This window comes from Nannospalax galili, unplaced genomic scaffold (assembly GCF_000622305.1).
Source record: "Nannospalax galili isolate Female #2095 unplaced genomic scaffold, S.galili_v1.0 scaffold517, whole genome shotgun sequence".
Classification (NCBI taxonomy): domain Eukaryota; kingdom Metazoa; phylum Chordata; class Mammalia; order Rodentia; family Spalacidae; genus Nannospalax; species Nannospalax galili.
Genome location: NW_008340098.1, coordinates 1,765,836 through 1,784,374, shown reverse-complemented (window position 1 = coordinate 1,784,374; position 18,539 = coordinate 1,765,836). Strand labels below are relative to the sequence as shown.

At 42.3% G+C, this 18,539-nt stretch overlaps 1 protein-coding gene across 1 annotated transcript in view; it reads left to right on the top strand.

Annotated features, from left to right (window-relative positions):
- Nucleotides 1–245: 245 nt before the first annotated feature.
- Ppm1g (protein phosphatase, Mg2+/Mn2+ dependent 1G) overlaps nt 246–18,539 on the top strand; it is a 28,217-nt gene continuing 9,923 nt past the window's right edge. Inside the window, exon 1 of the mRNA XM_008835066.3 lies at nt 246–606. Within this exon, the coding sequence (XP_008833288.1) occupies nt 487–606 (120 nt within the window). The 5' untranslated portion in view covers nt 246–486. The remainder of the gene's footprint in view (nt 607–18,539) is intronic.

Below are 18,539 nucleotides of genomic sequence, written 5' to 3'. Positions count from 1 at the left end.
AGTCTGAGGGCGTGTAGCGGGAGGGAAGGAGGAAAGGCCTAGGCTGACCCGAGGCAGGACAGGACCGGAAGCACTGGGTCTCACACAAAAGACACTGACGCTGAGAATGAGAAGGCGGGGTAGAGCAGCCGGCCCCACACGACCAGGGGCCGCGGCCGTTGGTGGGCGTGGCGCGGCGGTCTCGCGGGAGCGGCGGTTGGGCGGGCCGTTGTCCCCGCGGGCGGGGCGAGTTGCTAAGGAAATGACCGCCCGCAGCGCCGCGCCGGCAGGGCGGGGTCTGGAGCGGCGCGGTTTCCGCTTCCGCTCCCTCTCCTCTCCCGTCCCGTTACCGCCTCCTGGCTGGCCTCGCGCCTTTCGCCGGCACCTTGCGTCTGCCGCGCAGCCGGGTCTGCTCCCTGCCACGAGCGCCCTCGGAGCTCCGGCTCCGGCGCCGGCAAGGGTCGCGTCCCGCTCGCTTGTCGCACAGGCCTCCGGCCAGCCGCCGCCATGGGTGCCTACCTCTCCCAGCCCAACACGGTGAAGTGCTCCGGAGACGGGGTTGGCGCCCCGCGTCTCCCGCTGCCCTACGGCTTCTCCGCCATGCAAGGCTGGCGCGTCTCCATGGAGGTGAGGCGACAAGGGGCAGTGCAGCTCGCCGCTGCACTGGGGGAACCTGATGGAGAAAGGGAGCGGGGGGATGGGGTCCTCTTGGAGGAGGGTCCCCCGGCGAGAGCCTGTAGCTGCCCTGCACTCGGCTGCGGCAAGCGCGGGGTCCGGGCGCGGTGGGAGCGGCGGCGGCGTGGGGGCCGAAGCGTGATGGCCGGTGGCGGCGAGATCCCTGCCATGTGGGCAGAGGCACCTTCCGCGTCCCGGCCAGCCGGCCTGTCTCTAGGCTTTCGCGCCATCCTCGCTGCAGCCCAGTCGTCCAGGCTTACAGGCGGCCTGAGGTTTTCGTTGTCAGCGCGAAGACCATTCGTGTGTTGGCCGGATAGATACGAATGGCTACTAGTGTTTATTTTTCGCATATATGGTGTGTCAGGCCTGTTTGAACTGGAAACTTGATGGAGAAAAGAAGACGGGGCAAATGCTCTGTTTCCCATTCTTAACCCTTAGTTGCTTTGGCTGTGGACAGCGCGTGTTAATTTCAGAGGCTCAGCCTGACCTTCACGAATTGTCACTCTTTGGTTTTCTTTTTCAAGGCCTTCTACGATCTTTAAGAAACAAATTGTGTCGGTCACTAGACTTAAAATTATGCTTGTAATCCTCTCTCACTGACTCGATTTCTTTAAAACTTACTCAAACTGTGGCTTGCCTGTGTTTATAATTTAGTTACCTTGATTTTTCAACTATTTCAACAATTTTTTCTTCAAAAATTTACTGGAAACCTTTTTTTAAATCACTTTGGATGAACAGGAAAAGAGAAACCTCTGGATTAAGAGTTATAGTGAGCAAATGACTACAATGAATAGGGAAAATTGGGTGGTAGGATGGAAATGGGAAAGACGGATACTAAGTGTCTTTGTGAAAAGTACTGTTGAAGTCGAGGCAGAGGGACCAGGGAAAAGTTCTAATTATGCCTGGAATTGAGGCTTTATCCACTTAGTAGGTGGGCTTCAGGTAAGTCAAATACTGTCTCCCTTGGGGATTTTTTTTCAAATCCTTCGCTCCTCCCTGTGGTTAGCTCTGGAATGACAGTGTGAATTTAAATGTTTCTCAGACTCAAATTTTATACCCTCATCAGCCATCATAAAGATGGTTCTGTCATTAGATATACAATTTCTAGAATGGAGAGGATCCTATTAGTTCATCTCATCTGGCTTGGTGCCCACCATTCATAGCTAGAAAACTGAGGCCCAGAAGGTTAGGACACTTGTTCCTTGGTACAAGAAATCAGCATGTATTAAAATGTTCAAGAATCTAGGTGTTGTTATCATAGGTGTCAAACTGAAGCACAGCATTCATATTTTCTCACTGATCCATGCATTGTGTAAATGGGTATATGTAATTCAGTTAGGGCATCTGAATGTAACTTCAAAAGGAAAGCCTTGGGACTGGAGAGATGGTTCAGTGGTTAAGAGCACTTGTTTGCTCTGCTGGGACCACAGTTCAATTCTCAGTACCTATGTCAGGAAGCTCACAACCACCTGATGCCCCCCCCCCCCAACTTTTTTTCATGTAAGGGCTTTCAAGTTTCCACTTCTTAATGTAATTTCCACTTCTATGGAATAAAAATGATTTTTCACTTTTTTTTTGGAAACTTTCTGGTTTTATTTATGAATTGAGTTGCTTGAGTGGTTTCTCATCCTGGGATTCTGTGTTTTGACTTCTCAGGCATTTCCCTTTATTTTTGGTTTCTCCTTTGGTAATCAGAGAACAACTTTATTTTTAGTTTGGGATTATTGGTATGGAGAGAGCTTGCTGGACTATTTCTTACATCCTAATCTTCATCCTGAAAGGTGCTTACTTGAGTATTAAAGTCTTTCTATTGTGCTATTTCTGAGTTTATTCTTGTTTGAATGTTAAATGTTCCTAATTTTGTCAGATCCTTTTCTGTTTCTAGATATATTTCTCTGATTTTGTTTCCTCCCCAAAGTATTACATAGTTCTTTGCTATTGTAAGAAAATAACTATGATAACTATGGCTCCTAGCTTAAATAAATCTTTCAAGAGAGTGTGTGCTCTTAGGTCCTCTAAAAGGGCTCAGCAGGTTAAGGCAGTTGCCACCAAACTTGATGAGTTTGATCCCAGGACCCACATAAGTGGAAAGAGAATCCACTCCAGCAAGTTGTTCTCTGACTTCCATGGGTGGGCCCCCACCCTCCTAAAATAAATAAGTGTAACAAGAAAATGTGCTCCTGACCTAGGAATATAGTTCGGTGGTCCAAAAAGAAAGTCCTCTTCTTCCTATGTATCAGGCAAATTATTTCCACCAATTAATGAAGTCCATTTACCTAGTTTGCTTGGTTCTAATGACTCAGTTCAGGTAAGGTTATCAGTACACCTTATAGCGTTGCTAAAATTCTAACTGGTAGAAGGTTCTAGTATTAGAACTGTTTTACCCCCTCTGTTGAGGCATAGATGGGAGCCACCAAAAGTTGGTGTTTAGAGTCTGGAGACATGGCTCAGAGGTTAAGAGCAGGGGTTGCTATGGCAGAGGACCAGGTTCTAAGCACCCACATGGCGGTTAACAATCATTGGTAACTCCGATTCCAGGGGATCTGACACCCTCTTCTGGCTTCCATGGGCATTTCATGTACAGATGCACTTATTTACATGGAGGCAAAATACTCAAACACAATGGTTTTTTTTGGGGGGGGTCTTTTTGAGACAGATTCTCCCTGTAGCCCCAGCTGTCCTGGAACTCACAACGTAGACCAGGCTGGCCTTGAACTCACAGAGATCCGCCTGCCTCTGCCTCCCAAGTGCTGGGATTAAAGGCATGCACCACCACACCTGTCATTAAACACAATTTTTTAAAGAAATTTTTAACCTGGCATGCTTTCTGCCTCTTTATAACCTTCTTGCTGTGGAACCAGAATGTTTTTTGCCGGGGTAAGGTCAAAAATTCCATAATGATGTTCCTCTCCTTCATAGTTTGGAGAGATCCTCCAGTTGGTTGAGCTATGTGTGTTGAGGTTAAGAGGTAGGAGAAGGGTGCAGGGAAATAGGTAAGAAAAGATTGGGAGGTTTTGGTGGCTGATGAGAAGTCCAACCTGAAAGCAATGTGCTGTTAAAAGGCAAAGAACTGTAAAATTTTGATTGTGTGGTTCTTTGGAAATATAGCAACAGTTTTCTATGAAGAGTTAGGATTTTACAAACTTCAATAAATATATTTTCTCTATTAAAAGCAGTGCCAATTTCCTGAAATTTTTTTTTACTTTTTTTTTTTTTTTTTTTTTTTTTGGTGGGGGGTATGTGTGTGCCACTGCACACACAGGAGTTCAAAGGACAACTTTTGGGCATTGGTTCTCTCCTTCCATATAGGTCCTGTGACTCGAACTCACGTTGTCAGACTTGTTGGCAAGGGACTTTATTCACTGGGCCATCTATTTGGCTTTTTCTTCTGTGTGTGAGTGTGTGTCTGTGTGTGTGTTGGGGGTGGGGTGGGCAAGATCTCACTATGTATCCCTAAGTCCTTCCCGGCCTAGAACTTGCAGTCATCCCATGTCTGCCTCCTGAATGCTGGGGTTAGAGGCCTACGTCTCCATGTCCTACTTAATATTGATTTCTTTTGAGTATAATTTTGAGTAGACTAGCTGTTTATTGTCATGTAGAAATTGGTTTATTAGTTGTCATAAAAGGCCACCTAAATTTGAATATAATGTTAACACATTGTGTGACAGTTCATTTATCCTTTTGTTTATTTTTTGTTTGTTTGAGACTGTCTCACTGTAGCCCATGTTGGCCTCAAACTTGTTGTGTAGCCAAAGATGACCTTGAACTGATCATCCTGTCTTGGTCTCCCAGGTGCTGAAGTATGCCCCTGTGCACACCTTTAATCCCAGTATTTGAGAGCAGAGGCAGGTGGATCTCTGTTGAGTTCAAGGCCAACCTGGTCTACATAGCTAATTCCAGGCCAGCTGGGGCTACAGGGAGACCCTGTCTTGGAAAACAAAAAAACAAACCAAAAATCTTTTTTCTTTTGGAGGGGGGGTCCTGTAGCTCCAGCTGTCCTGGAATTCACTATATAGACTAGGCTAAAAATCATTATCTTAATGGAGAAATATCAAATGGGATATTACAAGCATGCCATGGGGTTCCACTTCAGAAAGGGATTCAAGGATGAAGAGCATTTATTATCTGATACTCAAACTAGTATAGCTCTATTTTGTTATATTATTATTATTGGTCTTTTTGAAACAGGATCTCCCTATAGCCCCAGTTGGCCTGGAACTTGTCATGTAGACCAGGCTGATCTCCTAAGTGCTGGGAGTAAAGGTATGCATCACCATGCCCACCTTTCTAGCTCTCTATTTTAAAGCATTTCTTACTTACTAAACCAGATCATAATTCCTCTGTCTAGGATGCAGTTGAGCAAGTTTTTTTAAAGGGACATTAAAAAATTTTTTTAACACAAGCATTTTGTGTGCGTGCACATACATGTGGGGAGTCAATTGTTTTCCTGCCATGTGGGTGTAGGAGATTGAACTCAGATTACCATGTATGACAGCAAGTGCCCTTACCCACTGAGCCATCTTACGGACCCTAAAAGGATATTTAAAACATTTTTTAACATTCTTTCAATTTGATTAGCATGTACTACCTGTTCACAATTCAAAGCTAGTGTGAAATTATATCATATATGCCCATCCAAAGGGAGAAATTATTTTCCACAGTGCTGTTTCTTTATCACATCTTAAGCAACTGGAAGATACTTATATCTTCAGATCTTATGCCTCCAGATTTCAAGATTGTCTTATGTATATGTCTGTCTCTACCCTTAATTCTTTATTGGGCTATCATTTTGAAATTGTTCTCTGAGGTAAGGTTTTTTAAAATTTATTTGTTTTAAAAATTATTTTGTAAGCCTGGCATGGTGGTGAATGCCTTTAATACTAGCATTCAGGAGGCAGAAGCAGGCGGATCTCTGTGAGATTGAGGCCAGTCTGGTCTACATAATGAGTTCCAGGCCAAATGGGACTGCAGGGAGACCTTGTCTCAAAAAAATTTTAAAAAAAATTTGTTTTGTGTTAGAATTTTTTTTTTTTTTTGTCTTTTTGAGACAGGGTCTCCCTGTAGCCCCAGCTGTCCTGGAACTCACTATGTAGACCAGGCTGGCCTCGGATTCACAAAGATCCAGTGTCTCTGCCTCCCAAGTGCTGGGATTAAAGGCGTGCGCCACCACACCCGGCTAGAAAATATTTTTAATTTTTAATTATGTATATATGTGTGTAGGGGTTTATGCACCTGAGTCCAGTGCTGCTGTGAGCCGTCTGATATGGGTGCTGGGTATTGAACTCAGGTCCTCTAGAAGAGCAGTACATGCTTTTAACCGCTGAGCCATTTTTTCAGCCCCTAAGTGTAATTTTAGAAAAGTTTTATTATATTTATTTAATTTGTGTGTGTGTGTGTGTGTGTGTGTGTGTGTGCATGTGCATGTATGCCTGTGCTAAGTATCCATATGGAGATCAGAGGACAGTTTGTCTATTATGAATAATGATGCTCTGAACATTCATGTGCATCATTTTATATGGAAATGTCTTGGTATACACCTAAGAGTAGAAAATTGCTATGAGTTCTATATTATGAAATAGTATTTGGTATTTGTCCTTGTCTGTTGTCATATTACTCTTAAAATTCTTGAAATCATTGAAGTAGTGGGGTTTTTTTGTATGCTCGTGAATTGAGTGGTAGCTGGCAGCCCCTAAATATCTTCAGGATGGGGCTTGATACAGACATGTAACCCAAAGGACTAGGTTTAGGGAACTTGATGAACATGTGGAGATTCCTGAAAGTTATCTTCTTGAAACCTCTGAGCCTATTGACCTGCCTAGGACTCGCATGGTAAAAGGAGAGAACCTATTCCTTCAATTTATCCTTTGACCTTCATTTGCATCGTTCCATGAAAAGCACACAAGACATATACTTAAAAAAATGTAATAATAGGGTTTGGAGAGATGGTCCAGTGGTTAAGAGCACTGGCTGTTCTTGCAGAAGACCAGGGTTTGAATCCCAGCACCCATATGGTGGCTAACAACTCCGTAATTTCAATTCCAGGGGAGCCAAAGCCCTCTTCTGTCCTCCGCTGGCACTGCAGAACACAGGTGTGCTTACATACATGCAGGCGTAACACTCATACACATTTAAAAAAATAAAATAAAATAAAATAATAATTTTTTTTGGTCTTTTTGAGACAGGGTCTCCCTGTAGCCCCAGCTGGCCTGGAACTCACTATGTAGACCAGGTAGACAGACATCACCTGCCTCTGTCTCCTGAGTGCTGGGATTATAAGATACCATGCCTAGTAAAAATAAATAAATTTTTTAAAAATGCAATAATAATATTTCAAAAGCTATGGGGATGGAGAGATGGTTCAGTGTTTAAGAGCATTTGCTGCTTTTCCAAAGCAGATTAGAGTTTGGTTTCTAGCACATATGTCAGGCAGCTCACAACTGCCTGTAACTCCAGTTCCAGAGGATCACACACCCTCTTCTAGCCTCCAGATGCACCTGAATACACGTGGCATATACTTACATAGACACATACATACATACATATGTCTAATTTTTTAAAAAAAGCCTAAGAGCCTCTTCTCACATCCTTGCCCTGTGTAGCTTCATCTTTATCTTTTGTAGTAGAGTTTTTTTTGGGGGGAGGGCATTGAGATAGGGTCTCCCTGTAGTCCCAGCTGGCCTGGAACTTGCTATGTTGGCCAGACTGGCCTCAAATTCACATAAATCCACCTGCTTCTGCTTTTTGAGTGCTGGGACTAAAGGCATGTGCCACCACACCCAGTGTTATAGTAGCTTTTATAATAAACAGGTAAACATGGTTCCCCAGATTATGTGTGTTTCACTAGCAAACTAATTGAGCCTAGGGAAGGAGTTGTGGGACTACCCTGTCCATTGCCTTAGGACTGCTTTCTTGGTGTGTAAGGAAAAAACCTTGTGAAGTATTTCCTGTTGTGAGAATCAAGTAGGGAATTTTTTTCTTTTTAGAATAGGTTGTATGTTGACTACATGTTTAATATTTTGAAGAACTCTTTCAAAGTTACTGTACCATTTTTATTGTCTCAAAAACAATCTTAGAGGTTACCATTTTCTCCACATCCTCCTCATACTTAACCTGTTTTTATTTATTTATTGGTCTTTTTGAGACAGGGTCTCCCTGTAGTCACAACTGGCCTGGAACTCACTATGAAGACCAGGCTGGCCTCGATCTCACAGAGATCTGCCTGCCTCTGCCTCCTGAGTGCTCAGATTGCCTTAGAAAGGCATGTGCTACTATGCCCGGCCCTATTTTATTTTATTTATTTTTTGGTCTTTTTTTATTTGGTGGTGGGGATGGACGGGGTCTCCCTGTAGCCACAACTGGCCTGGAACTCACTATGTAGTCCAGGCAGGCCTCAATCTCACAGATTCACCTGCCTCTGCCTCTTAAGGCAGAGGGGCTTAAGGCTAAAGGTTTGTGCTACCATACCTGGCTCCTATTTTATTTTTTAGTGAAGTACTTTAAAAAAATATTTGTGGCTGGGCGTGGTGGCTCACACCTTTGATCCCAGCACTTTGGAGGCAGAGGCAGGTGGATGTCTGTCTACCTGGTCTGCATAGTGAGTTCCAGGCCAGCTGGGGCTACAGGGAGACCCTGTCTCAAAAAAAAAAAAAAGACCAAAAAAAAATTATTTGTATGTGTATGAATGTTTTGTCTGCATGTATGTATATTACATGAGTACAGTGCCCATAGAGGCCAGAAGAGGGAGTTGGATTCCCTGGACCTGACATTACAGACAGTTGTAAGCTGCCATGTGGGTGCTGGGAATCAAACTCAGGTCTTCTGCAAGAGCAGCCAGTGCTCTTAACTGCAGAGCTGTCTCTCCCGTCCCACCTGTTTTATTTAAATTTTTTATTTAATTTTTTAAAAAATATTTTGTTTCTGTTTAGTTTTGAGACAGGGTCTCACTATGTAGTCCTGGCTGCCCTGGAACTCACTGTATAGGCAATGCCTGTGGAGTCCAGAGAGGGCATAGGATCTTCCAAAACTGGAGTTACCCTATGGTTAGCTGCTTTGTGGGTATTGGTAACCAAAACTGGTCCTCTAGAAGAGTAGCCAGGGCTCTTTTTTCTTTCTTTTTTTTTTGTAATATTTTATTTATTATTTTTATTTTATGTGTATGCGTGCATTGGCTGCATGTAGGTAAGTGCACCTGTGTCTTGGAATGCCCGTGAAGGACAGAAGAGGCTGTCAGATCCCTTGGAACTGGAGTTATGGACAGTTGTCAGCTGCCATGTGGGTGCAGTTCTTCTGCAAGAACAGTCAGTCTTCTTAACTGCTGAGCCATCTCTCCAGCCCCATTTTTTTTTTTTTTTAATAGCTACTGTAGTGGGTTTGAAGTGATATCTTACTGGGGCTTTTTGATTTGTATTTCCTGGATGACCAGTGATGCTTTGAGTATCTTTTCATGTATTTTTCATTTTCTCCTCTGGAGAAGTGTCTATTCAGGTTGTTTACTCTTTTTTTCTTTTTAAAAAAATTTGTGTGTAGCCAGGTGTGGTGGCACATGCCTTTCTTTAATCCCAGCACTTGGGAGGCAGAGGCAGGTGGATCTCTGTGAGTTCAAGGCCAGCCTGGTCTACATAGTGAGTTCCAGGCCAGCTGTGGCTACAGGAAACCCTGTCTCAAAAAGACCAAAAAAATTTTTGTGTGTGTGTGTGTATGAGTCTTATGCCTGCATGTAGGTAAGGCACCCATGTTGTGCAATGCCTGCAGAGGCCAGAAGAGGGCATTGGATCCTGTGGAACTGTAGTTACAGACATGAGCCTCCATGTGGGTGTTGAAATTTGAACCCAGTCTTCTGTAAAAGCAGCCAGTGTTCTTAATAGCTAAGCCATCTCACCAGTCCCCTTAATCATCTATCTATCTATCTGTCTGTCTGTCTGTCTGTCTGTCTGTCTGTCTGTCTCTCTCTATCTCTCTATCCATCCTCTATCTGTGCGTATATATGCATATGAATGTATTACCTGCATGTATGTCAGTGCACCCATGTCATGCAATGCCTGCGGAGGTCAGAAGAGGGCATCAGATCCCCTGAAACTTGAGTTATGGCCAGTTACTATCACCATGTGGGTGCTGTGAATTGAACCCAGGTCCTCTGAAAGAGCAGATAGTGCTTTTAACTGCTGAGCCATCTCTCCAGTCCATACCTTAATCATCTTTTTATTGAGATGTAAGAATTCTTTTATGTGGGACTAGCAAGATGGCTTCATGGGTAAAGGGGCTTGCCACCACCAAAAAGATTTTTTATTTGTTTTTGAAACAGGGTTTCCCTGTAGCCTCAGCTGGCCTGGAATTTGCTATGTACACCAGGCTGGCCTCAATCTCACAGAGATCCACCAGCCTCTGCCTCACTCATGCTGGGATTAAAGAGGTATGCTACAGTGCCTGACAGTAAAGGAGGGTTTGTTTTTTTTTAAAGGATTTATTTTAATTATGTTTATATGTATGTATATCTCTGTATGTTTGAGTACAGATGCCTTTGGGGTCCAGAAGAGAGCCAAGCTATCAGATCTGAAGTTACAGGCTTTTGTGAACTACCCAATGTGTGTGCTGGGAACTGAATTTCTTAATAGCTGAGCCATCTCTCCAGCTCCTAAATAAGTTTTTTTATATGTTGTCGTTATAAGTTTCATATCAGGAATATGATTTAACAATATTTTTTATTTTTTGAGCTGCTTTTCATTTTTCATGGTATCCTTTGAGACAGGTTTTTACTTTTGATAATCTAACGTCTTTTTTTTTTTCCCCTTGTCTTTTGTACTTTTGATGTTAGGAAGATTTGCCTAACTGAAAGTCACAACAGTTTATTTCTAGGTTTTCTCCTAAGAAGTCATGTGAAAGTTCTGCCACCATCCTTTCTTGTCCTCACATACCCTACCACTTTATTGGGGATTAAATCTAGTGCCTTAGGCATTGTAGGCATGTGCTCTACCCCTGAGCCATATCTCTGGTCCTTAGAGTTTTGTAGTTTCGGCTATTACATTTAAGTCTATTTTCTTTTCCACTTAATTTTTGTGCATAACTAAGGAAGTGATCAGTTTTCCTTCTTTTGCATGTGAATATTTAGTTGTCTTCAGATAACTTGGTAAAAAGACTGTTCTTGGCCGGGCATGGTGGTGCATGCCTTTAATCCCAGCACTCAGGAGGCAGAGGCAGGCAGATCTCTGTGAGTTCAAGGCCAGCCTGGTCTACATAGTGAGTTCCAGGACAACTGGGGCTACATGGAGACCCTGTCTCAAAAAGACGAAAAAGACTTCTTTAACCCCATTGAATATTTTTTAGGCATCATTGTCAAAGATCAATTGACTATAAATATGAGGCTTATTTATGGACTCTTGAGTTCCATTCCTCATTGTACCAGTACCATACCATACTATCTTGATGGAAGTTGGGAAGTATGAGGCTCTAAATTTGTTATTCTTGTTTCTGCTTTATTGAATCTCTTCTATTTCTCTATCAACTTTAGATTAACTTGTCAGTGTCTTCATAAAAGATTCCAGGCATTTAGATGGATTATACTGAATCTGTAAGATCAACTGGGAGTATTACTATCTTAAGTTTTATGGCTTATGAACATGGGCTGTTTTTCCATCTATTTAGGTCTTATAACTTTAGGCAATGTTTTGCAGTGTTCAGTTGTTTTGGAGGAAAGGCCTGTGTATCCCTGTCTGTCTTGAAACTACAAAGCTCACAGTATTTTGGCATCAGCCTATTGAGGGTTATGATTATGGGCATGCACCAACATATCTAACTATTTTATGCTTCTTTTGTTAAATTTGCCTACCTCCCCCTTTTGTTATACTGAGTATAAACCTATCCCTAGTATTTGATGCTCTTATACATGGATTTTTTTTTCTTCATTTCTTTCTTGGCTTATTTATTGCTAGTGGATAGATAAATAATTTAGCTTTGTATTTTGATCTTATGTCCTGAACCCTTGTTTAATTTATTATTCCTAATGGTGGATTTAGTGGATTCCTTAGAATTTTCATTCCATAAAATCATGTTTTCTGCAAATACAGATAGTATTGCTTCCTCTTTTCTGATACAAATGACAAAATATTTCTCTTTATTTCCAAGTTTTCCTCATTAGAACCTCCAGTACAATGTTGAAAGGTAATATTAGGGCTGGAGAGATTCCTGCCTCAGTATTTAAGAGCAGCACATACTGTTCTTGCAGAGGACCTGAGTTTGATTCTCAGAATGCACATCAGGTTAACTCATAACTGTCTTTAGCTCTAGGGGATCTGACACCTCTGGCCTATGCAGGCATCTGCACTCATATGCACATACCCACATACAGATACATAATTTAAAAATAATGAATATAGGGGCTGGAGAGATGGGTCAGTAGTTAAGAGCACTGGCTGCTCTTTCCCTCATGCTTTTTTTAAAAAAAAGATTTATGTGTCTATGTGAGTGTGCATATGTATATGCATGGGTGTTCATGGAGGCCAGAAGGTGTAGGATCCTTGGAACTAGAGTTATAGACATTCATAAGCCACCTATATGGGTACTGGGATCTGAACTCTGGTCCTGTGATAGAGCAGTAAATGCTCTTAACTGCTGAGTCAATCTGTTGAGATAGTAATCATGTGGTTTTGTTCTTTATTCTATTGATATAGTATATTACATCAATTGATTTTTGAATGTTAAATGTAGCTTATAGTGTGTATATAAATTCCCTTTGTCATTGAGTATAACACTTTAAAATTTATTTTATAGGTAAGAGTGTTTTATGTTTTACCAGCATGTATTTAAGTACACTGTGCATGCAATGCCCATGGAGACCAAAAGAGGGCATCAGATACCCCTGAAACTGGAGTTACAGATGATTGTCAGCAACCATGTGGGTGCTGGGAACCAAACCCCTATCCTTTGGAAGAACAGCCAGTGCTCTTAACTGTTGAACCATCTCCTCCACCCCACTCCCCCCTTTTTTGTCTTTTTGAGACAGAGCCTCCCTGTAGCACCAGCTGACCTGAAATTTGCTATGTAGACCAGACTGGTATCTATTTTACAGAGATAGCCTGCTTCTGTCTTCCAAGTGCTGGGGATTAGAAGTGTGAGCCACCACGCCCTGCTGTGAGTAGGATGCTTTTTAAGTGTTGCTAGATTTTGTTGGCTGCTATTTTGTTGAGGATTTTTTTGTTCTGTTTATAGTCATAAGGTATCTGTAGTAATTTCTTTGTCATGTGTTTGTCTGATTTTGGAATGAGGGTAATAGGGTCTCATAGAATGAGTTGGATGTTATTGCCTCTGCTGTTTTGGAGAACTTGTGAAGAATTGGTATTGGTGTTCCTTGGTATCCACAGAGACCCTGATATTCAGTATACCCTCTCGATAAGATTTATATAAAGTGGCATAATATTTGCATATAACTCACCTACACCCTTCCATATAGTTTAAATCATCTCTTGAGACAGGGTCTCCCTGTAGCCCCAGCTGGCCTGGAACTTGCTATGTAGACACCAGGCTGGCCTTGAACTCACAGAGATCCACCTGCCTCTGCCTCCCAAGTGCTGGGATTAAAGGCATGTGCCACCACCACACCTGGCACAAAACATGTAAATTTTATGTTATATATATTTTACACAATCAAAAAAAAAAAACCAAAACCACTTAGCCAGCCTGGTCTACACAGTGAATTCAGGTCAGCTGGGACTACAGGGAGACCCTGACTCAAAAAGAAAAAAAAAAGAAGCTGAGGCAAAAAGGATTGCCATGAGTTCAAGGCCAGCCTGGTCTACAGTGAGTCCAGGACAGCTGGGGCCACAGGGAGACCCTGCTTCAAAAAGATCAAAAAAAAAAAAAAAAAAAAAAATTTACATGTCTAAACACTTAAATGTGTACAATTTAGAGCTGGATATGATGGTGCCTGTCTGTAATCCCAGTGCTTGGGAGGTAGAGGCAAAAGTTCAAGGCCAGTCTGTACTACAGGTTAGTAGTGTTCGGTACATTCACATTGTTTAACTAATCTCCAGAACTCTATTCATTTTGTAAAACTGAAACTCTGTACCCACTAATCTGCTCCTTTTCTCCTCAGTCCCTGGTATTCTACTTTGTATGATATTTTAAAAGATTCATTTATTTTTTAATTTTATATATATTAATATTTTGCCTGCATATACACATGTGCAACATGTGCATGCCAGCAGAGACCAGAAAAGGGCATTGGATCCCCTGGAAATTACTGGCTGCTTATGAGCCATTATGTAGATGCTGGGAACTGAACCAGGGTCTTCTGTAAGGGCAGAAAGTGCTCTTAGGGCCATTGCACCAGCCCATTTTTTTCCTCTCTCTCTCTCTCTCGTCTTTTTGAGACAGGGCCTCCTTGTAGCCCTAGGTGGCCTGGATTCGCTATGGAGACCAGGCTGGCCTCGAACTCACAGAGATCCGCCTGCCTCTGCCTCCTGAGTGCTGGGATTAAAGTGTACCACAACACCTGGCCCTCTTTTTAAGGGGATGGGAATTGAGGCAGGGTCTCACTATGTAGCCTTCGGTGGTCTGGAATTTGCTATGTAGATCAGGCTCTCCTTGGACTTGCCTCTGCTTCCTAAGTGCTGAGACTACAGGTATGAGCTAACATGCCCAGTTTGTTTGTTTTAATCAAATATATGCATATTTGTGCGTGTGTGTACAGGTGTGCGTGTGTGTGTGTGTGTGTGTGTGTGTGTGTGTGTGTATGTGTAGTTCATGTGGGTGTATGCATGTGTTTGGGTGGAGGCCATAAGTCGATATCATGTAACTTCCTTATGTCTTCCTTGATCACTCTCCACTTTATTTTTTGAGACATTGAACATGGGGCTCATTCACTTTTCTACGCTGGCTGGCTGGTGTGTTCCAGGGGTCTGCTTGTCTCTGTGCACTCCCCCCACCCCTGCACCCGTACTAGAGTCACAGATGCATGCTACTGCCTGGCTTATGTGGGTGCTGAGAACCTGAACTCAGTTTTGTGGTATGCATTTTACTAACTGAGCCATCTCCCCAGCCTGCATGTATATAATTTTTTTTTGGTCTTTTTGAGACAGGGTCTCCCTGTAGCCCCAGCTATTCTGGAACTCACTGTGTAGACCAGGCTGGCCTTGAACTCAGAGAGATCCACCTGCCTCTGCCTCCCGAGTGCTGGGACTAAAGGCATGCACTACCATGCCCGGTGAATGTATATAATTTTAAAAGTGGGATAATATTACATTATCTTTTGTGGTGGTTTGGTTTTTATTATTATTATTGTTTTTATTACATTTATTTATTTAGTGGGGACACAGCACATATGTGAAGGTCAGAGGATAACTTTCAGGAGTCAGGTCTCCTTCCACTATATGGATCATCACATGGATTAAAACCTCAGGTCATCAGGCTTTGTGGCAAGTACCTTTACCTGCTGAGCCTTGTTTAGTTATTTGAGAAAGGGTCTCATATATCCGAAACTTGCTTCAAACTCAGTATGTAGCTGAGGATGACCTTGAATTTCTGATCTTTGTGCTTTTACCTCCCATATGCTGGAATTATAGGTATATGCTTCTATAAATTACTTTTTTTAAAAAAGATTTTTAAAATTTTATGTGTATGAGTGTGTGCCTGCATTTATGTGTATGCATCATGTGTGTGCAGTGCCAAGGGAAGCCAGAAGAGAGCATTAGATCCTCTGGAACTGGAGTTACAGGTAGTCATGAGCCTTCATGTGGGTGTTGGAAACTGAACCTAGGTCTTCTGCAAGGTTACTCTTCAAACATATCATCTCTCCCCTCACAACTGGCTTAAAAAGAAATTATGTGGGGCCTGGCTTCATGGCGCATGCCTTCAGTCCTAGTACTTGAGAGGCAGAGGCATGCAGATCTCTGTGAGTTCAAGGCCAGCTTGGTCTACATAGCAAGTTCCAAGTGAGCTGGGGCTACAGGGAGACCCTGCCTCAAAAAAAATTTTTTTTTAATGTTGTATATGTGTGTGTGGGTGGGTTTTGTGTGCTTGAGTGCAGTTCTGGAGTTGCAGGTTGCTGTGAACTGCCTGACATGGGTTCTGGGAATGGAACTCGGGCCCTTCCATTATATATATATATGTATATGTGTGTGTCTGTGTGCGTGTGTGTGTGTGTATCAGTTGCTTACAAGGTCAGGACTGTGTGATATGTGACTTAATAAGACCAGGATCTAATAGATTTACTCAGGTTATTTGTGTTATGTGTATTGAGTCATCTCTTCCAGATCATCCCATTGATTATTGTGTTAAATTTTTGGGTTTCAGGCAGAAATGACAGAGAATGATATCTTTAAGGTAGTTGTCCTAACTTGATCTTTGTTAGTCTGTTTTTTATTGCTTTGACAAAGTACCCAAAGCTGTGTACTTATAAAGAAAAGTTTATTGGGGCTGGAGAGATGGCTTAGTGGATAAGAGCACTGGCTGCTATTCCAGAGTACCTGAGTTTGGTTCCTGTGTTTAGCATTCACATGGAGGCTAACAACTTTCTATTTAACTCCAGTTCCAGGGGCTCTGATGCCCTCTTCTAGACTCCACAGGCATTGCATGCATGCACATAGTGCACTTACGTACATGCAGGCAAAATACTCATATACCTAAATAAGAAAGGGAAGTTTATTTAGTTCACAGTTTGGAGGGTCAAGCATGGTGCTAGAATCTGTTCCACTCTGGTGAGACAGATGGTAGGAGCACATGTAGAAGAGATTGTTGGTAAGACTTGGGAAGAGACCAGGGTTGGCTCTACTTTTTCCCTTTGTTTTTCATAAGCAGTCTTGTGAAAACTAATGCACCCTTACCAGACCTGACCCTAGCATTCTGCAAGCCAGCATTAATCTGTTCATGAAAGTGGAGCGTCTACCTAATTTCCTTCTTCTGAGTCCCACTTCTTTAAGGTTCTACCACCTCAACATTACCGCACTGGGGACCTAGCCTCTAGAGCACATGACTCTCTGGACAACAAACCACGTTTAAGCCATAGTGCTATCCTAAGCAGACATGGAGGATCTGCTATATTGTACATTAGACCCCAGAACAATAGTCATCTTTGATTTTGTGTGTTGGTTTAAAATCCAACTTTAGACATAGGATTCCTTTCTCCCATGGAATGTCAGGTGACAAATGTGAGGTAGCATCTACTGAGTGCCCAGTTATTGGTAGAGACAAGAAACACTGAACATTTAGAGCATTGGTGTGATTGGGAAGGGTATCTTAGAGGTAGTAAAATGTAGAGTTAGCAGACAAATGAAGAGAGAAAAGTAGGGGAAAGTGGAGTTGTTGGAGAATAATAGCTTTAGAATAAAGAGATTAAATTATAAGAGTGGGTAGGGATACTTGAGTGCCTTAAGGCAAAGTAATCCAGTAAGGATGTGGTGAAAGCTACTCAGCAGGACTCAGTGATGGGAAACAGCTAGGAAGTTAAGGATGGACTGGCATTAGATGTTGGCTGGGGGAGCTATGAAAGAAAAAACCTATAGGGGAAGCTGGATTTTTTGTTTTGTTTTGTTTTTAAATGGACTTTTGAGATACTATTTATAGGCACATTGAGGTGGAAGAGACATTCTGTAGGAACAGTCAGTTGGAGAAATAGAGTACAGTTCTTCACCAAATTCAAGAAAAGTTTTAATGGGGCTGGAGAGATGGCTCAGAAGTGAAGAGCACTGGCTGCCCTTGCAGAGGACCAGGTTTGGTTCCCAGTACCCACATGGCGACTAACAACTGTCCGTAACTTCAGTTCCAGGGGATCTGACACTCCCTTCTGACCTCCGTGGGTACTATATTACACAGGTGCACTTATTTACATATATGTGGGCAAAACACTCAAGCACATACAATAAAATAACAAAATATTAGCCGGGTGTGGTGGCACACACCTTTAATCCCAGCACTCAGGAGGCAGAGGCAGGCGGATCTCTGTGAGTTCAAGGCCAGCCTGGTCTACATAGTGAGTTCCAGGACAGCTGGGGCTACAGGGAAACCCTGTCTCAAAAAGACCACCCCCCAAAAAAATTAAAAGTTTCAAGAACAATGGCATGGTTTGTACTATTTAATCCTCAAGTTTGAGGAGGATGAAGCCTGCAAAAAAGCTATTTGCATTGCTGTTATATATCTTTTCTGTAAAGTAATATCTTGACAGAGAAGGATTTGAGATCAGGATTTAAAGGAGGAAATGTTATTCTAGGAAGAGAATAACAAGAGGTAGAAGAGTTTAGATGAAGGTAGGGAGAAACCATGAGGTAGAATGCAGAAGATGAGGTATTTCTGGAAATGAACATTGATGTAAGAGGTATGCTTATCAGCTAAAAGTGAGAGAATAACTGGGAAAAACTGGAGAGTAGCTGTGTATACAGAGTATATAAAAAAGATGAATGGAAGTAGTGGCCACAATCAGCATGATCTCATGCATTTTATGACCAGCAGTACTTACTGGTTCTGATTCAGGGCTAAAGAAAGCACGTTTCTAGACAGTATATGAGTTTTTCTAGACAGTATTGAAATACTTGGCTATGGCTTAGAGAGGGACCAAAAAAAGCCAAGGGTAAACGTTATTAGTAAAGATGTAAAGGGAAATTATTAGAAAAGGTGGAGCTGGTCCAAGTAATATTGTAGATCTGTAATCTCTCTGAGAAGTGAAAGAGGGAGTAATGTGGATCATTCTAGGAACTGAGACCTGGGTTTGAGATGAATCTCTTGTGGGCTTTTTTACTTTGAGAAAAAGAATAGACAAGAAAAATGTGAACCAGGTGCCAAATTTTAGAGAATAGCTATTCATACAGCAAATTCCAATTTACAAAGGGCTTTTAACATCTTTTGAGTCATCCTTACAGCAATCCTGTGATGAAGCAGCTAAGGTACATATTTTATTCCATATT